The 20,748-nt window shown below is 42.9% G+C and overlaps 1 protein-coding gene across 2 annotated transcripts in view; it reads left to right on the top strand.

Annotated features, from left to right (window-relative positions):
* TMEM266 (transmembrane protein 266) overlaps positions 1-20,748 on the top strand; it is a 131,260-nt gene that overhangs the window by 74,627 nt on the left and 35,885 nt on the right. For both annotated transcript variants that reach the window (XM_074232487.1, XM_074232486.1), the window contains exons 6-8: positions 10,676-10,732; positions 14,208-14,346; positions 17,168-17,283. In XM_074232487.1, the coding sequence (XP_074088588.1) occupies positions 10,676-10,732; positions 14,208-14,346; positions 17,168-17,283 (312 nt within the window). The remainder of the gene's footprint in view (positions 1-10,675; positions 10,733-14,207; positions 14,347-17,167; positions 17,284-20,748) is intronic.

Genomic DNA, 20,748 nt, shown 5'->3' with positions numbered 1-20,748 from the left:
CTATATTTCTTTGCTCTGGTTCCTAGCTTTCCTTATATAAATATGACTTCTTAATAACCCATCCTGTAGACTCTAAATAAGACGGATTTTTCCACCAAGGCTCAGGGATTCTGATGGACTTAAATATGCCACCGTGTATTAGAATATTTAGCTCTTTTTGTCTGTTACATATTTTTTATGTATTTGCACATAATGTACTTTAGAGACCATGACTCCTTTCTTGGAGTTTGTCTCCTATTCTAGTGTTTTCTCTTGCTAGTCTTCTTTCTTCATTGGTTGAATGTAAGATATCTATCCTGGTGGATGGATTATGTGTATGCAGTTTTCTTCCTTTTCCTTTCTTTTAAGTTTAAAGCCCTTTTCAACCAGCTGTGCAAGACTCTGGGCCAATACAAAATTCAGGACTTCTCACCAATGTAGCTCAGAAAGGGCAACCTGAAGCCAAGTAGTGACGCAAGGTCACCTAGGTGAGTGGATGTGCTTCCCTAGATGCAGCTTGCTTTAAGCCAAGAGCAGATTCCTCTCTCCTTTCATATTCCCCTTTGAATTAGTTGTTTTCAGGTGGGATCTGTGAGTGGAGCCACCCAGTGTGTCAACAAATAGTTTTCCCTTTGTTTTTCAAATGCAACCCAAGGCTTTTTGTTCAAAAACTGTGAGAACAAATGAGAAACTGGAGGAAGTGCTAACATGTTGGGACAAGACACTCAGATCCAAAAATATTCTGGCATGATAAGTCAAACTGTATAAAATCTAACTTCATAAAGTCAAATGGGAAATACTACACTTAGGTAATGTGAGATGGAGGAAGCAATACAAGGCAACAGTTTGAGTGAAAATGATCTTCGAGGTCTTAGTGGACAGCAAACTCAATATCAATCCAGTGTGCTGGCACGTGTTCAAAGGAGGGATCCATCCTTTGAACCTGTGGTATGAGGATCCATTAAAGGAAGGAGAGATGCCTACTATTACTACTACTTCTCCTATAAAGAACACCAGTCTTTGAGTGGACTGTACAATGTCTTCAAATGAAGAAGTGTAATGCAAAGCTGGGATAAAGAGAAGTTGCAAAAACAAAACAAAACTATTTAACATAAGAAGAAACATCCCAACTATGAGATCTGTCCTCCAGGGGAAAGGGTTGACTTACAGGCAGAGAGTTCCCCTTCCTGATAGCTAAGGGGAGGTAGGATGCCCACTCATTGGGTATGTTTTAGAAGAGATTCCTATTTAAGCATGCCAGATCTGAGGTCTCTTCTCCTCTGTGAATCTTGAAATCTGAATCAAACTGAGTCAAAGCTAGAAAAACTGTTATTGTCGTTGGTCCTTCATTCTCAAAGAAGACCAATGTCTTCACAGGAGATGTCTTGACTTGTATGTGAATTGGATTTAAGGGAGGCAGAGTTGTTCAAGCCAGTACATTAAACTGTCTTGTTCATGGGTGGGTTAGTCATCACCACCACCGTGTGGGAAGGTCCTTAGACCTCACCTCTTCTTCCCTAAATCCTCCCCACTCTTCTACCTCCTTTCTCCCATGAAGCCTGCTTCCCCTGCCCCAGTCCAGCGTAGTCCAGTCCACCATGATCTCCCCTTATTCACAGGAGAGAACTCTGACTCTCAGTGCTCCTCATTCTGGCTCCTTATCATCCACTACCCTGTAACTATTTCAAGTATTCATACCTTATCACACAACAAGAGTATAAGCTCCTTGAAGGCAGACCTAGTGTCTTCTCCATCTTTGTGTACCCATTTCTGTTGGGCATAGAAGTGTTCAGACCCCTTGTTGGATGACTGAATTAAAATGGACTTTTTTGTTTATCTAAATCTTTCCTTTTTTCTCATCTTCCTGGGATAAACTAAGCATATGAAATGACTTCAGTTAAGCTTCCTGAAGTCATCCCTGCTTAATCCAACATCCGCCAGCACATGTTTCTTAACGCTAGCCAGGTGGGTCCACTGAAGGGGAGGCGAGTGAAGCATGAAATCTTTTTAGGAAGGGATTGCATGATGAGCCTTCCAGGTGCCAGTTGCAGTCTTGGAATGCTCCAGTCAGTCAAGGCCCATTAGACACCCTTCCCGTTCCGCTCCTGGCTTACCAGAACACAGCATCCCTGTCAAAAGGAGGATTTGGGAAAGGCATTGAATTTTCTATGCGGCTCAGTAGAAGGAAAAGAAATCTCTTCATATTTGGGGAATTCACTCAAAGGGCAAGGTCAAGCACATTGTCTAGAATGGCTCCCCTCCATCTAAAAAGGCCAGGATGGGTTGCGTTGCCAACTTCCTCCAGGCAGACTCAGGGGCTTCTGGAGAATTTGGGTCAGGGGCCTCTCAGCTACAGAGGGTACATGTGAACAATACAGAATACAGGTCTTTATGTTGGACCCCAAACAGAACCCAGAAGTACTATCTGGACTCTTCTGCCTTGAACAGGAATCTCACCAGACCAGCTTAATCCGAGATTGGGTATTCTATGGGAATTCAGCCACTCGAAAATCAGACAGCCTGGAACAATGGGAAGAATGTCAGATGTGGAGCCAAAGCTCTGCCCCTTAGTTCCAGGGGGGTCTCGAGCAGATCACTTTTATTTCTGGTTCTGTTTCCTCTTCTGTAAAATGAGGGAGTCAGCTTCCAATCTCAAGATCCCATCAAAGTAAACCATTGTATTTGCTTCAACTAATTAGTTGGGGTTCATCATGAGTTCAGAACAAAGGTATTTCATAAATTGCATTAAAAAAGTACCAACAGAACAAATGTCCCCATTAAACTGTGAGATATTCTTGTGCAAATCTCTGTACCATCCATGGGAAGAGTGGCTACACCTGGGGAACACCCATGAAGGAGCACATACTCATGGGAGACACAGCTGGGACAATTTGTGAAGAGACAGGGAACCCAGGTGGCTGAGGCACATACTTAGGAAAACATACATGTAGGAACTATGTGTTGGTCACAGCTCATACCTCCCATGCTGCAGGATGACCAGTGTTTTCTAGCAAAGCCATAAACCTACTCCCACTGGTCTCTTGTACCACACAGCTTCTGCCAGCCTGTCTGTGCAAGGTATTGCTTCCTTTTGATCTTGTATGGTTGTCACTGGACAACATTCCATTGGTCAATGATCATGCACCTCTTCTGCTTCAGTGGCTAGCTTCCTTTGTCTCCAAGCTCCCAATCTTCATATCAGCAAAGTATCTGCTGGTCGTCTTGACTTCTGTCTGTTTAGGTGCAATGACTAGAAAGAGTGAGCCAATGGCTCTTTAGTCATAGCCAAGACCAAAGATCTCCCTGATTTTATCTCTGATCGCTGGAGAACCTCAGAATGGAGAGATGCTCTCAACAGGAATCTTGGCAATAGTTGCTGCCTTCCCACTCTCTAGTCAACTGTTCAGATTCTTTCTTGTGGTGTTTATAAAGGATTCTCAAACTTTAAAAAGTCAACTCTTGTTCATCTGAAGTTGGTGGCATTATTGCTTCCTTTTTACAGGTGGGAAACTGAGTTTGAGAGAAGTGAAGCAACTCACCCAGAGTCACACAAAGCAAGGCTAGCTGTTAATGTTTCTCTGCTTTATTCTATGTCTAGCTCCCCTGGCAGTCATTAGAAAGAGTGGACCTGCTCTGTCTTTGGAGCCCTTGCTGACCTTGAAACCCAGCAAGACTCTGGGGACCCAGAGCAGCTAGGCTGGCACCCACTTGTTCAGAAGAGGTGAAGAAGCAAATATTTCTGCCATTTGCAGGCCGAGCTGCGATCCCACCTGCTTCTGGAAGTCTAGGCTCTTAGCCTAGAGTTTTATTGGGGGCACCATAGTTGAGGAAGAATGTGTAACAATTTCGAAGAATGTGTAACAATGATGATGCCAATGCTGACAATTGACGATGGTAACTGTTATTACTATTATTATTACCTTTAACTATTATTATTTTACCTTTCCAGCTTGAGGGGCCGACCTGCATTGGTAGAGGAAGGTTCCTCACCTGACTGTGCCCTATACAAATAAAATCATAGGTTCAGTTCTTCTTATAATCAAAATTCACATTTACCTAGAGATTTAAGGTTTGCAAAACACTCATGTCCATGATCTCCTTTGATCCTTACAGCAACCCTTTGAGATGGGTACTGTTATTATCTCCACTTTACAGATGAGAAACAGAGGCTAAGAGAATTGGGTGACTTGCCCAAGGTCATATAATGAATAAAATGTCTGAGGTGGAATGTGAGCTCTCACTCAAGAATTCTCTACATAATGCTGCCTCTCTGTTTAAAGTTGGAGAGAGGACATCCAGAGAAGGATGACCAAGATGGTGGGGAGGAGATTGGGACCATTTCTGGAGGCATCCAGGGCTCCCGGTTCCACTCCTCACTCTCTGGACTTCACCTCCTCACAATGGCTTTTTGTTGGGGGAAAAAAATCTCTCCCCAATTTCCTCCCCTAATATATTCCACATCCCTTTATTTCCTTGCCCACTAGAATGCAAGTTCCTTGAGAAGAGTAACTTTTTTGTTTTTATTTCTATTCCCAGTACTTAGCACAGTACCTAGGACCTAGAGAGCACTTAATAAATGATGAATCTAGGGGCAGCTAGGTGGTGCAGTAGATAGAGCACCAGCCCTGAAGTCAGGAGTACCTGAGTTCAAATCCAGCCTCAGACATTTAATAATTACCTAGCTGTGTGGCCTTGGGCAAGTCACTTAGCCCCATTGCCTTGCAAAAAGTAAAAAAAGATGAATCTATTTATATCTATATATAAATCTGTCTGTCTCTATCTACCTGTCTCTCAATCTAGACAGTGATCAATTCCTCATTTATCTATGTCTGTCTGTCTGTCTGTCTGTCTGCTGATCTTTCTATCTACAACTGGAAGAGGGATTGGCTTTGTTCTACTTAGTTTCACAGCTCTGAATGAACATATTGGCCAGAAGTGGACTTTAGATCTCTGGGAAGACAAGCTTCCTGGCCATGAGAGAGGCCCACAAGTGCAATGGGCTGCTTGCCTCTTGAGGCATGGCTTCCCCATCCCTGGAGTTCCTCCAGTAGCCTGTTACATGTTTTTAGTAGAAGATATTTGGTGTTCAGGCCCTGGTCGGAGCTTCCTTCCATCTCTGTCACCAGTTTGTCATAGTCACTTACAACTGTACTGATGCCATGGTTAATACAGGGAAAGGCAGCCCAGTGGAACCCAGGGGCAGAATGGAAGCAGGAAGGACCACTATCCTACGACTGTTCACTGGCATTTCCACTCTACAGGCAGCTAAGCTCAACTGGCCCATCAGGCAAGCTATAATGTTTTCTGCAATTTTGTTTTAATCTGAATTTGCCCAACATCAGCCAACATGGATATTGATTTCCCTATACAAAGAACAGAGAAGATTGTACATAAAATTATGAATCTCTTTCATGTACAACTGCAATGTAAGAACATTAAGATCACAGATCTCAAACTGGCAAATCTCATTTTCAGATGAGGAAATTAAGGCCCAAGGAAATGAAATGACTTGTCCAGAGTCATAGATTAAACAGGCATCATTCTTGGGGTTTGACTTCTGCTCCCCTACCTCCAGAGCTGATCTTCTGTCTATCATCTTATATTTCTCTGAATTTCTCATATATATATATATATATATATATATATATATATATATATATATACATATATACACACACACACACACACACTTTCATTAGCACAGTGGTATCAGCTACTGCAATTCATTCAGTCAATGGGCATCCATTTCATTTTTTCAGCTTTCTTTTTGTTTGAGGGATAATATGAGGATTTGTATTTAGGGATTCTTTCTCTGGTTCTCTTTGAGGTGTATGTCCAGCAATGAAGTCTCTGGGTTAAAGGGAATGAACAGTTTAGTGACTTTTCTCCCATAAATCCAAATTATTTTCCAGAAAGATCAACTTTCATCATTCTGCAGATGCAGATGGATCTGTTATGAAGGGAGAGGGGAAAGAAGGAAGGGATATGGTTGCAACCAAAGAGCAGCAGCCTTGGGTCCTTGAATGTATATAAAGCAAAGGATCTGGAGTCAAGAACTGAGCTCAAATTCTGTATCAGACACTTATAAGCTGTGTGCCTTGGTTTCCTCTTCTTTAAAATGAGGATAAATAGCCCTTACCTCCCTGGGTTATAAAGATCAAACAAGACAAAGGGATATAAAGTGATATATAAATCCTTGCTATTTCTACCTTTATTACTATTTATGTTTTCAAGTGTATCAATCTTGAGCCTCCTCAATGAGACTACAAGCCCCCTGAGAACAGGGAGCACATTATATCCTTGACTATTCTCTGATAATTCCCTATTCCCTTGACTATTCTCTGATTATTTCAAAAACTCTGTTATTTCACGATCCCTCCATTTATGCAGATCAAAGTCCATCTGTGCTGTAATGGACATCTTCATCAGTCACTATGACCAGAGTAATTTCTCACTCGATAATGAATTTCTGGTGATGACCATCTCTAGGCTTAGTGAAGGTGGGCACCAGACAATACCCGGCCCATTGGGCCCCTCATTATCCTTCTAACTTGCCAAGACCTGACAAGTTGTCTCTGAGACACTGAGGAATTCAAGGGTTGAATATAGTTCTGCTTATCCAAGGAGCCATTGGAGACATGGCCTGAGAAATCTATCTACTTAGAATCAGTAGAATTTAGACCAATGGGTCCAATTTCCTTAGTTTACCTACTCAGAAACCAAGGTCTAAGGAGGCAAATGATTTGTCTATGGAGTTACACAACATGCAAAAGAAGGATTTGGGGGTCTGGAGTGAGCAAAGCAAGTTTGAAGTTCTGTCTGATACCAAATCCAATGCCCCTATAACCCTCTCTTGGGTTAAGATGAAAATTCCTCAAGCTATGAAAGCCAGGGATTTCTGACTCAATGGCAGAGCTATACCAAAGGCAGGGAGGCTGGCAGTTTCTTCCCCCCCGTCCAGTGAACTGAAATTTAGATAGTATAAAAATTGGACACTTGCATTCCTTCTGCCATGAAAGTCATTGCAGTAACTAATCCCTCCCTTTCATCCCCAGTTGGATTTGTCTGAGTTGTTTCTTATGTTATTTTCATACTGTGGATTACAAAGATAACTTTAGAGTCTGTGTTACTTGTCCTGGGCCCCCAAATTTCTAGTTATGCCTCTCATTAAGAGTCCTTAATAGAGTGGGAAAGGACTTCATCTTGCTCAACCCCTTCATATTAAAGATGAGAAAGCTGAAATCCAAATGATTTGTCCCAAATCACAGAAGTGGTTAGATTTGAACCCAGAGCTCCTGACTAATGTGACTCCTCTACTGGCTTTAGACTCAGAAAATCTGGAATCAATCATGTCTTTTATTCTACTTGTGTGACTTTGGAAAATCACTTCAACTCCTTGGGTCTCAGTTGCTCCATCTGTAAAATAAGAAGGCTGAACTAAATGGGCATTGAGGCCTCTTCCAACTGGGATCCATGCTCCTATGATCTCATGACTTGGGTTCAAACACCAGCTCTGCCATTCAATCCTCATGAGACCAGGGGTCAGGTGGAACTCACTGTCCCACCCTGTAAAATAAGGGGATTGTATTTATATGACCTCCAAAGCCTTTCCTGCTCTTCACATAGGATTCTGTGGATAGAATTAGCATTGACAAAGAAAGGTCATCTGTCAGGGCTGGAGTGGGCTGGGAAATCTTCACGGGGTATCCAGGAGTGTCCGACTGAGCCTCAAAGGATCTTGGGGAAGTCATTCCAAATGTTCCTAAGGGCTGGGTTCCAGTTATTCCATTCCCTTGCCTTTTATCACTTAAACCTTTGAACCCTCCTCATTTTACATGCAGCCCCCTGGACACTTAAAGCACCACCTCCCAGTTTCTTGTCTCTGAGGATAGCTCAGGCCTTCTCAAAGGTCTGGCTGGGGCCGGGGGTGGGGGGAGGAGTAAAGGCAGCAGTGTTAGCCTGTGCACCTGCTGTGAACAGCTCTCTTCAACTTGGGGAGGAGAACCACTTTGTCTGGACTCCCTTCACCTCTTGGAGACCCTCAGAATCTTGATTTTGGGAGGAAATTTAGAGTCTAATAGTCTGGAACAAGAATCCATGTATCCAACAGGGAGACTTTTCCAGAAGACGTCTCCTGAAGGACACTATGAGCTCGAAAGTGTTGTGGTGATGGTGGGGATCTGAAGCCATCGATCAGTAAGCTTTTCTTAAGCTCCTGTCATGTGCCAGACCCTGAGGATTTGAAGGCAGGAGTGAAGGAACCTGTGTCCTCCATGAGTTCTAGAAGCTGTTTCTCCTGGTCAGGTCTTGCTCCCTTCTGTGACCACAGAGCAGAAGCTCATTCTAAAGAGATTCTTTGGGAAGTGCAGGGCAAGTTCTCATTTCATAGGCAAAAAGCACCAAGTGGGACAGCTAGGTGGTGCAATGGATACAGCACCTACCATGGAGTCAGGAGGACCTGAGTTCAAATGCAGCCTCAGACACTTAATAATCACCTGAGTGTCCTTGAGCAACCCCATTGCCTTGCAAAAACCAAAAAGAAAAGTGTCAACAAAAAGCGCCAAGTTGTGAGCACAGACAGTTCTGAAGTTCCCCAGAAACACCTGGGAGCAACCCAAACAGGCAACTAGTTGGTTTCGGGAATTACTGCTGGGCCATTGATGTAACAGGCCAGTCATTATTTGGGGTCTTTGTTTAGCTATAAAACAATAGAATCTTGGAAAGAGAATGTAATTTGGAATGTGAGGTGGGTGGTAAAGCATAGAAAGTACAAGATGGGAGGGACCTTAGAACACAGAGCATTGTCTAAGGGAGGAACTTAGATTTTAGAATATCTGAGAGGGATCTTAGAACACAGAAAATCAGAGCTGGGAGGGACCTTAGAACACAGAATGTCATGGAAAGATCATGTAACTCTGAACATTGTAGGAGATGGGGAGGAGCCTTAGACCATAGAATGTCCAAGCTGGGAAAGACTATACTGTTACAATGTTAGAACAAAGAACATAGAATGTCAACTTAAGAAAGAATTTGAAAGTTCAACCCCCAGAAAAGAAACCAAGTCAAAGTGGGAGGACTTAAATTCTGAATGATAGTTCCCTTGGAGCTGGCATGAACCTCAGAGACTATCTAGTCCAACCCCCTCATTTTATAGATGAGGAACCTGAGGCCCAGAAAGGTCAAGTGATTTGCCAAAGGACACACAGGTGGTAAGAAACAGAGGCAAGAGTCTGACTTGATCATATATGAGTTTGGAGTAAAGGTTGAAAGCTTCCAGTCAACCTCAATAAAAGTCTTTGATATGATACAAATAATCCTCAAAAAACCCTCAAAATAATTTGAGCTTGGGACTGCATGGAGAGAAGTATAGGGTGTCAAATGAAGAAAGGGATGGTCCCACCATCCCTATCCTGGTCAGACCACACATAGAGGATTGTGCCCAGTTCTCAGCAGCATGTTGTAGGAAAGATATCCACACACTGACATATGCCCAGTGGGTAGCACCCAGTGGAAGAGGAGGAACCAGAAACCATACCAGCTGAACTGCCTAGGCAAGTTGAGTCTGAAGAAAAGAAGACTTGGAGAACATAATAGTTTCCAACAAGTATTTGATGAATTGTCATGGAGAGGTGAGATTGGTTCCATTTGAGCACAACTAGGAGGAAGATGAGAAGTTGCAAAAAGAAAAGCTTAAACTTGATGTTTAAAGGGAAAGCTTCCTTAAGTTCAAAAAAAGGACTGGAAATCCTAGAGATGCCCTTCTTTAAGGGATGAAAATAATGGTGATGATGATGATGATGATGATGATGATGATGATGATGATGATGGCGGCGGCGGCAGGAACATGTCAAGGTTGACCCACTTTTGTCCACTATCCTGCAATGCCTCTCATGGTCCAGGAGCCAGATGGAAATAGATGAGGCTGTTTTGCCTGGCTCTGAGCTCCCCAGAGCTAGCAATGAAAATCAGGGGGCCAAAGAAGTGTGTTGGAATTCAATAAAGTAAATTCCATTCATTCCTCAGTCCTAAGCAGGGGATTGAGATGGTTTTCAGGATAAATAGTAGCTAGATCATAGATAACAGTGACCATATCCTCCAAATGTCATTACTGGAGGAAGATGAATTCTTGGGTAGGAAGCTTCTCTCTAGAGCTGTCTTCAGGAAGGAGTCTCAGTCATTTCCTAGGGAAGCTGCTTTGCCATTGGCAGAATTAGATGAACTCAGGTCCCATCTTCAAGCTTCTAGAATCTCTTGGAATTGAAAAGGAAATTAAATTACTTAGACCAACCCTCTCCTTTTAAAAAGAAAGAAACTGAGGCCCATCAAGGGAAAGTGACTTCCCCCAGTCACAGAATTTATAGGGGAACAAAATCAGTTTAATATTAGGAAACAATTAGAGCTATTTCCAATTTGAATGGTATATTTCATGAGTTGGTGAACTCTCCATCATCACTTAAGATATTTGGATGAAATCCAGAGTGAGCATCTAGCAAGGATGATGTAGAGGGTTTTCACACTCATGATCATCAGTGTGAATGAGATGGCTGCAAGATCCCCTCTAAATCTGACCTTCTATGATCTTGGAATTTCATAAAAATCAAAAAACCGCTGTTTGTTTTCTCCTGAAGGACATTATGAACAAGCAGTCTCCATAAAATGAAGCTGGTTCTTGTCTTTTCTTAATTTGTCTCCTCAGACAATTCTACGCATTGTGGTCCTTGGGATCTGGGATTATATCGAAAACAAAATAGAGGTAAGATTGTTGGTCTCACCTTTGGTAGACTGGCATTTCCTGATTTCTATACATTATGGGGAGAGGGGAGGGAGGAAGAGGAGGGAGGAGACAGTGGAAAAAGAGAATCGCAAGTATCTCTTGCCTTCTTCATTTGGTTCTTAGAAGTAGCTCATGAACTATGGAATGCCAGAACTAGAAGACCATTAGAACATAGACTAGGGAACGTCAGAGATGGAGGACTCTTAGAGTAGAATAGACTTGTGGAAGCTAGACCTTCTTAACACACAAAATGATAGAGCTGGAAATAACAAAACCTAGAGTACAGGACATCAAATGTTGAAACCGGAAGGTTTGTTAGAACACAGAACATCAGAACTCAAAAGTCCTAAGAACATAGATCAGAGAATGCCAGAGACGGAGGGCCCTTAGTCAGGACAGTAAAATTTTGGAAGCCAGTAGTCGAAAAGAATAAAAAAGAAGAGCTGGAAATTGCAGAGCCTAGAATAAAGGATATCAAATATTGAGTCTGAAAAGATCAGTAGAACAAAGGATATCAGAGCTGGAAGGCCCTTAGAATTTTGGATCTTAAAATGCAAAATAGCAGAGCTGAAAATAACAGATGTTGAATGCAGGATGTCAAGAGTTGAACCTGGCTGTAGGCTCATTGAAACATGAGAGATCAGAAATGGAAGGTCTTAAAAACAGAGAATGCCAGAGATGAAGGACTCTTAGAATAGGCCATGTAGAATGTTGGAAACCTAGAATACAAAAGGACAGAGCTGGGAGAATCTAGAATAGAGAACATTGAATGTTAAATCTGGAATGACCATTAGAACTTAGAACAATACACAATAAAAAAAAGATTCTATTTTGTAATCATGTATGAATCCTATGGGTTCCTTTTGATAATAAACAATTGTTTCATGCAAAAAAAAACCATAGAACAGTAGAATTGGAAGAAATCTGGAAATTTAGCATCTTCAGAGAGGATATTGGGGGGGGGGGTTCATAGGCTATTGGATTTCAAGCTGGGTGGAACTTTTGATGCTGTATCCAGACTCCCATTTTACAAATGAAGAAACTAAGGCCTAGAGAGATAAATAACTCACCCAAGGTCTGCTGCTACTAAAAGTCCTAATGGTTAGCACTAAAACCTTAAACTTGGATTGAAGATCCTCAAAGGCCATCTCATCCAGCTTCTACCTGAGCAAGAATCCTCTTTCCAACATCCCTTCCAAGTACCAGCTTTCCATTTGAAGACCCTACAGTGAAGGGCAATTGTTGGATACTATTGGAAAATTCTTTCTTATATTAAACCAAAATCAGCCTCTTTGATAGCCCCTGCAACACACACATGTAAACAACCACTTCAAAAACATACACATGGGGTGGCTAGGTGACACAGTGGATAGAGCACTGGCCCTGGAGTCAGGAGTACCTGAGTTCAAATCTGACCCCAGACACTTAATAATTACCTAGCTGTGTGGCCTTGGGTAAGCCACTTAACCCCATTTGCCTTGCAAAAAGAAAACCTTTAGAAAACATACACATAATCCTGAATTTTGTATCATGGTCTGGTGAAGCTTATGGCTCCCTTCTAAGGATGATGTTTTTAAATGCACAAAGAATTAGGAAGGAAACCAAAGATTCATGAAAATAAAAATGTATTTTTGCCCCACCCAAGTTCAATGAATCCCTTGGTTAAGGATCCCTGTTCTAGATGATCACAGATGTTCCCGACAGCAATAAATACTAGAATCCTAGGATCCTAGATCCTTCCTTTCTTCTCTCCTTTACATGATATCCTTTAAGATATTTGAAGATAGCACATTCCCCCCCCCCAAATGTTCCCCATTTTCCAATGCCCTCAGATTCACTTAAACTCACTGACAAACAATTATTCAGCTGGTTTCGTGACACTAGTTCATCAGAGGCCAGCCTTGGCAAAATGTCTCAGACAATCCCAACCAATTTCAAGGAATGTCTCAAGTCAAATTTAATTTACTTTCATGGAAAGACGTCCTAAACCATTTAGAGTATGAAAAACTGTTGGGAGATGCCAAGGAGAAGACATTTGTCAAGAGAAGGAAAAGATCGCATTAAGAATCTTCCCCAATACCGAGAATTGTTGTTCTAGCTAGAACAATTGGATGTTGCAGATTGGGTACAGATGGTGTCTCATACTGGGAGATTCCCCAAGGAAAACCCTCATATGGAGAGGTGGGAGGGATGGGGAGATTATCTGATTGGGAAGCTGATAGCATCAGCACATCCAGTGGAGACTGCAGCATGATGGGCTAGTCAACAGTCAGAGAGAGGAAAGAGGATTGTTTTGTATGTTATTGATCCCGCCAGTCAGTGATGCCATCCTAATAATAACAATTACAGTCCTATCTTCTCTCTCTTGGTCTATATCGGATCATTTGCAAGATAGATTAAGTAGAAAGACTGTTGGCTGATGGAACTGGAAGCTCCTTGAGGGTTGGAAGTTTGTCCTCTTACAACTCATTGCAAGCAATTAGTAAATATTTAGTGAATTGAATTGAATTGGCTGGGAATAGTTAGTCCCAGATTCCCAGGTTAAACCCTGCTCAGATGAGTGGTATGCCTTTGGGTAAAGTACTTCTTTATCTTTCCTGCACCTCTGGTTCTTCATCTATAGAACCTGCTCAGGGTCCAGGTCACTGGGATTCATGACCGTGGTTAGGAAAATATTTTGATGGTGGTATTTGGTCTAATTGCTCTCCTTTGCAATTCCATGTATTTTATTGTTTGCTTTTATAAGCACTGGAGAAGGGTTCCCCAGGTTCCCCCAGATTGCCAGAGGTGAAGTCCTTAAGGATCCTCTAGAATAGAGGAGAAGGATAGTCAGGTGGTGCAGTGAGTAAAGTGCTGAGCCTGTAGTCAGAAAGACATGAGTTCAAATTCAGCCTCAGACACTTATTACCTGTGTGACCCTGGGTAGTCACTTTACCCCATTTGCCTCACTTCCCCCATCTGTAAAATGAGCTGAACAAGGAAATAGTTAAATCAGTTCAGCATCTTTGCCAAGAAAACCCCAAATGGGGTCATGAAGAATCAGACACGACTGAAGTGACTGAACAACAACAGGTCAGAGGAGCTTCAAAGTACATTATAAGTCTACACAGGTCTGAGCCTGTGCGTGAGTAAAGGGAAGCTGATACCATCAGAGGGCAATATCAGAGGACTGAAGGTCCCCGGCAGAGGCGGTACCTGAGTTAGACCTTGAAGGTAAGACCTAGAGAGACAAAGGAAAGGAAGGGGAAGTATAAATTCCAAGCTGGGGAAAATAGTTACAGTCTCTTGAAGACATATTTCTAGATATCATAATGGGAATGATTTGTCCCCTTGAATACACTGGTGTTTCTATCCCTTGCTCAAAGCACAAACCACCACCCTACCCTGCCCCCAGCTGACCCCAACAGCGCCCAGTAACCATCTGACATACTCCTTTTTCTCTTCCTTCCCTCAGGTGTTTGATGGGGCTGTGATCATCTTATCCCTGGCCCCCATGGTAGCCTCCACCGTTGCCAATGGCCCTGGCAGCCCATGGGATGCCATCAGCCTGATCATCACCCTCCGAATATGGAGGGTAAAGAGGATCATCGATGGTAAGCGTCATGCAGCCAGTAGAGAAAGCGATTTGTCTGGGGGAGAGGAATGGAGCAAACGTGCCCCACAGTGGTCTGTCCTTCAGTCAGCGGAAGACCTTGGCCTGTTCCTTAAATGTGTCTTCATGCGGTGATTCAGCAAGTAGGAAACATCCCAGCGTGTAGCTCACCGTGCTTGGTGCTGAGGCAACTCAGCATTTAGATAAGAAGTGACCCCCACTCTTGGGCACTTGCAGGCTAGGAGTGGGGGAGGGAGGAGCCATACATACAGATTGTGGCAATAGTGTGTTATTACACAACAGACATTTTAGATGTGTGCAAAGCAAAGTACCATGTGAAGTCAAAGGGAGAATCAGAGAAGGCTTCTTAGAAGTGACATGAGGTGAGTTTGGAAGGATGGGTCGTCACACACGTCATAGGATCAAAGACAAGTTAAAAAACTTCTCCACTAGAGCAGCTAGGAGGGGCAGTGGATAGAGCGCCAGCCCTGGAGTCAGGATCAGAGTTCAAGTCTGGCCTCAGACACTTAAAAAAATTACCTAGCTGTGTGACCTTGGGCAAGTCACTTAACCCCCACTGACTTACAAAAACTACAAAAAAGACTTCTCATTTGAATCCGGCCCTTGGACACTGAAGAAGAACTTTCTTCGTTTTTTTTCAGGGGGGTCAAGGCAATGAGGTCAAGTGACTTGTCCAAGGTCACACAGATAATTAGTAAGTATCTGAGTTCAGATTTGAACTCAGGACCTCCTGATGCCAGGGTTGGTGCTCTATTCACTGTGCCACCTAGCCATCCCAAAGAAGAACTTTAAGCATGGGTAATAGAGTGATAAACAGAGGTAGATGACAAGGATATTTCAGGGAGCAGAGAATAAGCCATTCTGATGGGAAGGGGAAAGGGGAGTAGAACGAGAGGAGGCAGGAACTGTCCAGTGGGGCATGATTTGTAGGAGCTGAAGGACTTGAACTTGCTTCTGGAAGCGTAAGGAAACCCCTGAAGACTACTGAGTGAGTGAGCAATACCCACTTATTATGTTGAGCCTGCTGTCCTACATCCCATTGGAGACAATACAGTCACATAGATAAGACCAATACAGAGTCATCTTCACAGTGCGGGCAGCCAAGTGGGAGAAGGAGGGAGAGATCCCTACACTGGAAAGATAATTTCACACAGTATTTAAAGGACTAAGCCCTGTCCTCATAGCTTTATTCTCTGCAGTCCCAAAGTCATCACTTAACATCTCTATGCCTCAGTTTCTTCATCTGCAAATTGAAGAGATTGAATTCCCAGATCTATCTTTGCTTGTAAAATGGGGATAAGAAAACTTTCCTTCCTCAGGTTATCAGTCCTAGCCCCATAGATGTTGATTCCGAGTCTTGGAGAGAGGTAGCTTAGTGCACAGAGTGTTGGGCCCGAGATACTAGCTATGTGTGGGCAATTCACTTAATTTCTGTTTGCCTCAGTTTCCTAAATTGTAAAATGGAGGCAATAACAGCACCTGCCTTGTCTCATATTTGTGCCAGCCGGCAGTGGCTGGCACATGGTAGGGGCCACATAAATACATATTCCTTCCCCACAGTTAGTATATGCAAGAATTATGGTCCATTATGCCCTCAGCTGCCCTCCTTGGCTTTCCTGATGGCCCCTTTCCAGTCAAACCAACGGAACAGTAGCAACTCCTGGGACCAGGACTTTGCTTCCTGTAGCTTCTCTACCTGCTCTGCCCAGAGGAATACTGAGATGCTCATGGGAGATACAAGCTCCCACCCTGAACGCTCTTCCTGGACGTGCCTCTCTCTTTTCTTTTTGGCTTCCCTCCCCCTCCTGAAGATTCCTGGTAAAAAGATGAGATGTGCTAAATGAGCCTGCTGATCATCCAAGCACACAGGAAAGGACAGCCTCACCATGTTCTTCCCAGGAGACCCGCCTGGTCATGCCGATTAGGGAAGAATAACAGAATCAGAGCAGCAAGGGAACATACTCATCCAAAACGTGGGCAAGAATCCCTTCTTCATTGTCATTATTAATTATTTTAAAAAATTTTAATTTAACAATAAATTTAAAAGATTTCATCATAATGACTTAAAATAAAATAGTAATCAAATGTATTGATATTTATAGTAGTGCTTGAAGTTTTTACAACCCAGTGAGTTAGGTGATGTACATAGTTATCCTCATTCCAGTGATATGAAAGATGAGTTCCATAAAGGGAAAATGAGTTCCCCTTGGTTGCACAGCTAACAATCATAGCAACTAGTATGTATATAGATGTATAAAGAGTTTTTTTTTACATATGTTCATTTGCTCCTCACAACAATTCCATTATTATCTCCGTTTTACAGATGAGGAAACTGAGACATGGAGAGATTACATGACTTGCCTAGAGTCACACAGCTAATATAAGTATCAAGGAGAGGATTTGAACCCTTGTTTCTCAAGTCTATGTATAGCCCTGGACAGTGTACAAGTTACCATTGGAAAAAAGGAGGTCTGACCATGGCAAACAATTCCAACAGAGACCAGTTGAAACTTGATCCAATAGACTCTCTGTTGGAGAGCCACTGGGAAACAGTCCCTAGGTTGGGTCTAGCAATAGGTGACCATCTGAGGTGGTTTCATCTTCTAGAAGCCCTTGGGTAGCCAACAACTTTCCCCTCGAAGAAGCAGGAGCATGGGATGTTGATGAAGCTGTTTTATCCTTTGATGTCTTCAAGTCAGATTTGACCAAGGCAGGATAAAGAGCAGAGTTCCCTGAAGGCTTTATCTAGCCTGAACCAGTTCATCATTGTGTTGGTTAAGTCATCGTCTCTTTTCTTTCAGCTTATGTCTTGCCGGTGAAGGTAGAACTGGAGATGGTCATCCAGCAGTACGAGAAAGCCAAGGTCATCCAAGATGAACAACTCGAGAGGCTAACGCAGATTTGCCAAGAGCAAGGGGTAAAGTTTTCATTGGGATTTTTTACTCTGAATGGGTCTTTGATCAGCAGCTGGGATTCTACTGAGACTTAGGTACCTAGAATATTAAGGGCATAGGAGAAGTTTTAGAACATTAATGGTCAGAACTAGGACCTTAGAATGGAGAATGTCACCTTAGAACCCAGAATGTCAAATCTGGGAGGGACCTTAGAATATAGAAGTCACCTTAGAACTCAGATTATGAAAGCTGAAAGGAACCTTAGAGCCAAGAATGTCACACTTGGGAGAGGCATTAAAGAGCTGGCCTTGAAGTCAGGAAGTCATGGGATTCATATGTTCTCCATATACTAACTAGCTGTGTGACTCTGGACAAGTCATTTAACTTGTTGCCTTTGTTCTGTGCAAAAGTGGTATGTTGAGGGGCAGCTAGGTGGCACAGTAGATAGAGTGCCGGCCCTGGAGTCAGGAGGACCTGAGTTTCAAATCCAGCCTCAGACACTTAATAATTTCCTAGCTGTGTGACCTTAGGCAAGTCACTTGACCTTATTTCCTTAAATAAAAAAAAGCCAACAAAAATAACAAAATTGGTGCATTGAATTAGTGCCCTTAGTTCCTCTAGGTCTAAAGATCTATGATCTATGACCCTATGGCCTCAGAGATAATTAAATCACACGTTCTTTTCCTGAGAAGTCAAAAGACCCAAGAAGGGGGATGACTTTCCAGAGGACACAGATAGAACCAAAAACTTGGAGCCGCCATTGGATGACTCCCAGTTCTATGCTACCAGCCTCTTTGTGCAGGTCAATTGAGTTCTCTGAGAAGCAGTTCCCCTTCCATCTGTCTGAGAGACATCAACTGGGCTCAACGGTCCCTGAGCTCCCTTCCTGCTCCAGTCCTTTTTTGAGTCTATGAGTGGCATCGATGATAAGCCCTGAAGGAATTCTTGAGTAAAGAGAGATTCCTGGGAAAGACAGGCAGATGTGCAGGGGTGGTGAACAAAGCTCCATGAAAGGGATGGGACTGGAGCAGGGCCTCAAAATGTACTTTCTACCCTCTCTCCTAAGTAGGAAACATTGTGTCAGGGGATGGCAGGGCTGCCCTGCTCAGGGAAGGAAGGCAGGGGCCACATCCCCAACCCCATGGCCCTGGGTCCTTTAAATGAACCTTTTACAGTCTTATTTATACTAGGAAAAGTCAGAAGCATCCCTATCTCTGGTTAGGGAAGAGAAACTGAAGCTACTTATCCCACATGCACCACCACACAACCCTAATAATAATAATAATAATAATATTAATAATGATGGTGATAACAATTATGGTGGTGATGATGACAGTGATGATGATGATGGCAATGACATTGATGCTGCTGCTGCTGCTGCTGCTGCTGCTGCTGCTGCTGCTGGTGATCATGATGATATTAATGACAGTGATGATGAGAATAATGCTGTTGAGGATGATGAGGTCGATGTATTTGGAACTTTACAAAGTCTGTGACATAAACAACATTTGAGCCATACAACCATCTGTAGATAGGTACTACAATTATACCTATCTTACAGATAAGGAAAGTAGAGCTTGGAAAAGTCAGATGACTTGCCCAGGGTCACCTGAGGCTTGGTTCAAACTGAGGTCTTCCTTGCTCCAGAAGGTGAGTCAACATGGCATTGGGGCACATGTGTGGATTCAGAGTTCAAGTCTTGTCTCTTCTGCATATTCTGTAACCTGGGGAAAGTCACTTTACTTCTCCTGTCCCAATATCTTACACTTACGAGGTGCTCAGTAAGTATTCATTGAATGAATGAATTTCTTAGATATTCAAATCAGGTCTCCCTGCTAAAGAGACTGAAAGAACAAGGGAAGGACAAGAGACGGTGCCGTCACTGCAAAGAAATCTCCTTAAAACAAATAGGTTATGTCTTTGCAATCATTTAAAGAGACTAGATTTTTTGGTTTGTTTAAAAATAAATTTTAAAAATTTGTTTTTTCAGTTATTGAAATCCACCTTCTCTCCTCCTATTTCTAGCCCCCACACACACGATTGGAAAAGAAAGAAAAATGAAACCCTCATAACAAGTATACCTGGTTAACAAAGTCCAAAAAAAAATACTTCCCCCACTGGCCACAAGCAAAACAAAAATAGGTTTCCCAATCTGCCTCCTGAGTTTGTTCTTCTGACAAGAGATAGCATGATTATCATGAATCCTCTGGAATCATGGCTGGCCATTGTATGGATTAGAGTGGCATCCATCCCTTTTATGGGAGTTATTGGGGCCCAGCAGAGGAAGAGTTCTAGACATGTAAAAAAAAGCAGGTAAATTTTAGGCACAGACCCCAGAAGTTGCTTCCTCTCTCTGGGCCTCAATTCTCTCATCTAGAAAATGTAGAGGTGAGACTAGAGAAGAGTAGGTTAGACCAAGACTTCTGCCCCCAAAGTGTGACCCAGGGGGGACTCCCAGGCTATTTGGGAAGAGCTATAAAGAAGGTGCGCCCTTGAGATCTGGTCCCCAGAAAATGATGATTGTTGTCAGTCAAAGACAGCAGAGGGAGCCCCACACTGATAAAATTACAGTCCTCCAAAGCAGCCAAGGACGGACGGATGGACACCGTACAGCCTAGCAGCAAACAACGGCTCATAAATTTCCTCCATTTTGATAGACCTTGAATTGGGGCCAAGCAGATGTTGGTCTGAGCTTCCATTCGAGGGAAACGCCCTCATTCACTGCAGTGAGCGGCCAAGACGTCACCACAAATATCAGCTCTTCCAAACCTCCATAAATTAGCAACTTCATAATTCTTCTGGGAATGGATTGTCAGTTCCCTGGTGTGAGTAACGTCACATTAATGGCACAAATATCCATGCAGCCAAGACAGGAGAAAATCACTCCCCATCATGTTCAAAATATCTCTGATCCAGATGTGGCCTCCCTAGTCCTTGCTCTCCAGCCTCTTTCCTTTTGAAACAAATAGGGAAGAAAGCCCTAGACTTGAAGTCCTGAACCCTGGGTTCTAATTCTCTCTTGGCTGCTTATGGCCTTGTGACCTTGAGCAAAGTCCTTCTTCTCTATGAGGCCAAAGGTTGTAGGATCACAGAGCTAGAGCCATAAGAGACTATAGGGTTCATCCAATCCATATTTTACAAATGAGTAAACTGGGTCTCAGTGAGATAAAGTAAGTTGTCCAAAGTTGTACAGATAAGTAAGTATCCAGGTGGGTTTTGAACCCAGGGACAGTGTTCCCAGATGCTGTGCTCCGTTCCACTAAGGTCCCTCCTGGCTCTAGTATGCAGTCATTCTGTGGGTTTCAGCTGTGAGTCCATGTTCCAAGCAGAGGTTAAATTGGACAGATTCTACTCAGGAAAGAGACGATAAAGAAAGACAGGTTTCCCTAAAGAGCCACATCTGGAAAAGCAATGAAAGGGAGCAAATCATCGTGATGTAAAAAACACTCAAAGCCCAGTTCATCTCAGTAGGGACAGAAAAGTAGAAA

The sequence above is a fragment of the Macrotis lagotis genome, chromosome 4 (assembly GCF_037893015.1).
Source record: "Macrotis lagotis isolate mMagLag1 chromosome 4, bilby.v1.9.chrom.fasta, whole genome shotgun sequence".
Classification (NCBI taxonomy): Eukaryota; Metazoa; Chordata; class Mammalia; order Peramelemorphia; family Peramelidae; genus Macrotis; species Macrotis lagotis.
The sequence above is the reverse complement of the archived record's forward strand: the minus strand, read 5'-3'. Positions and strand labels throughout refer to the sequence as shown.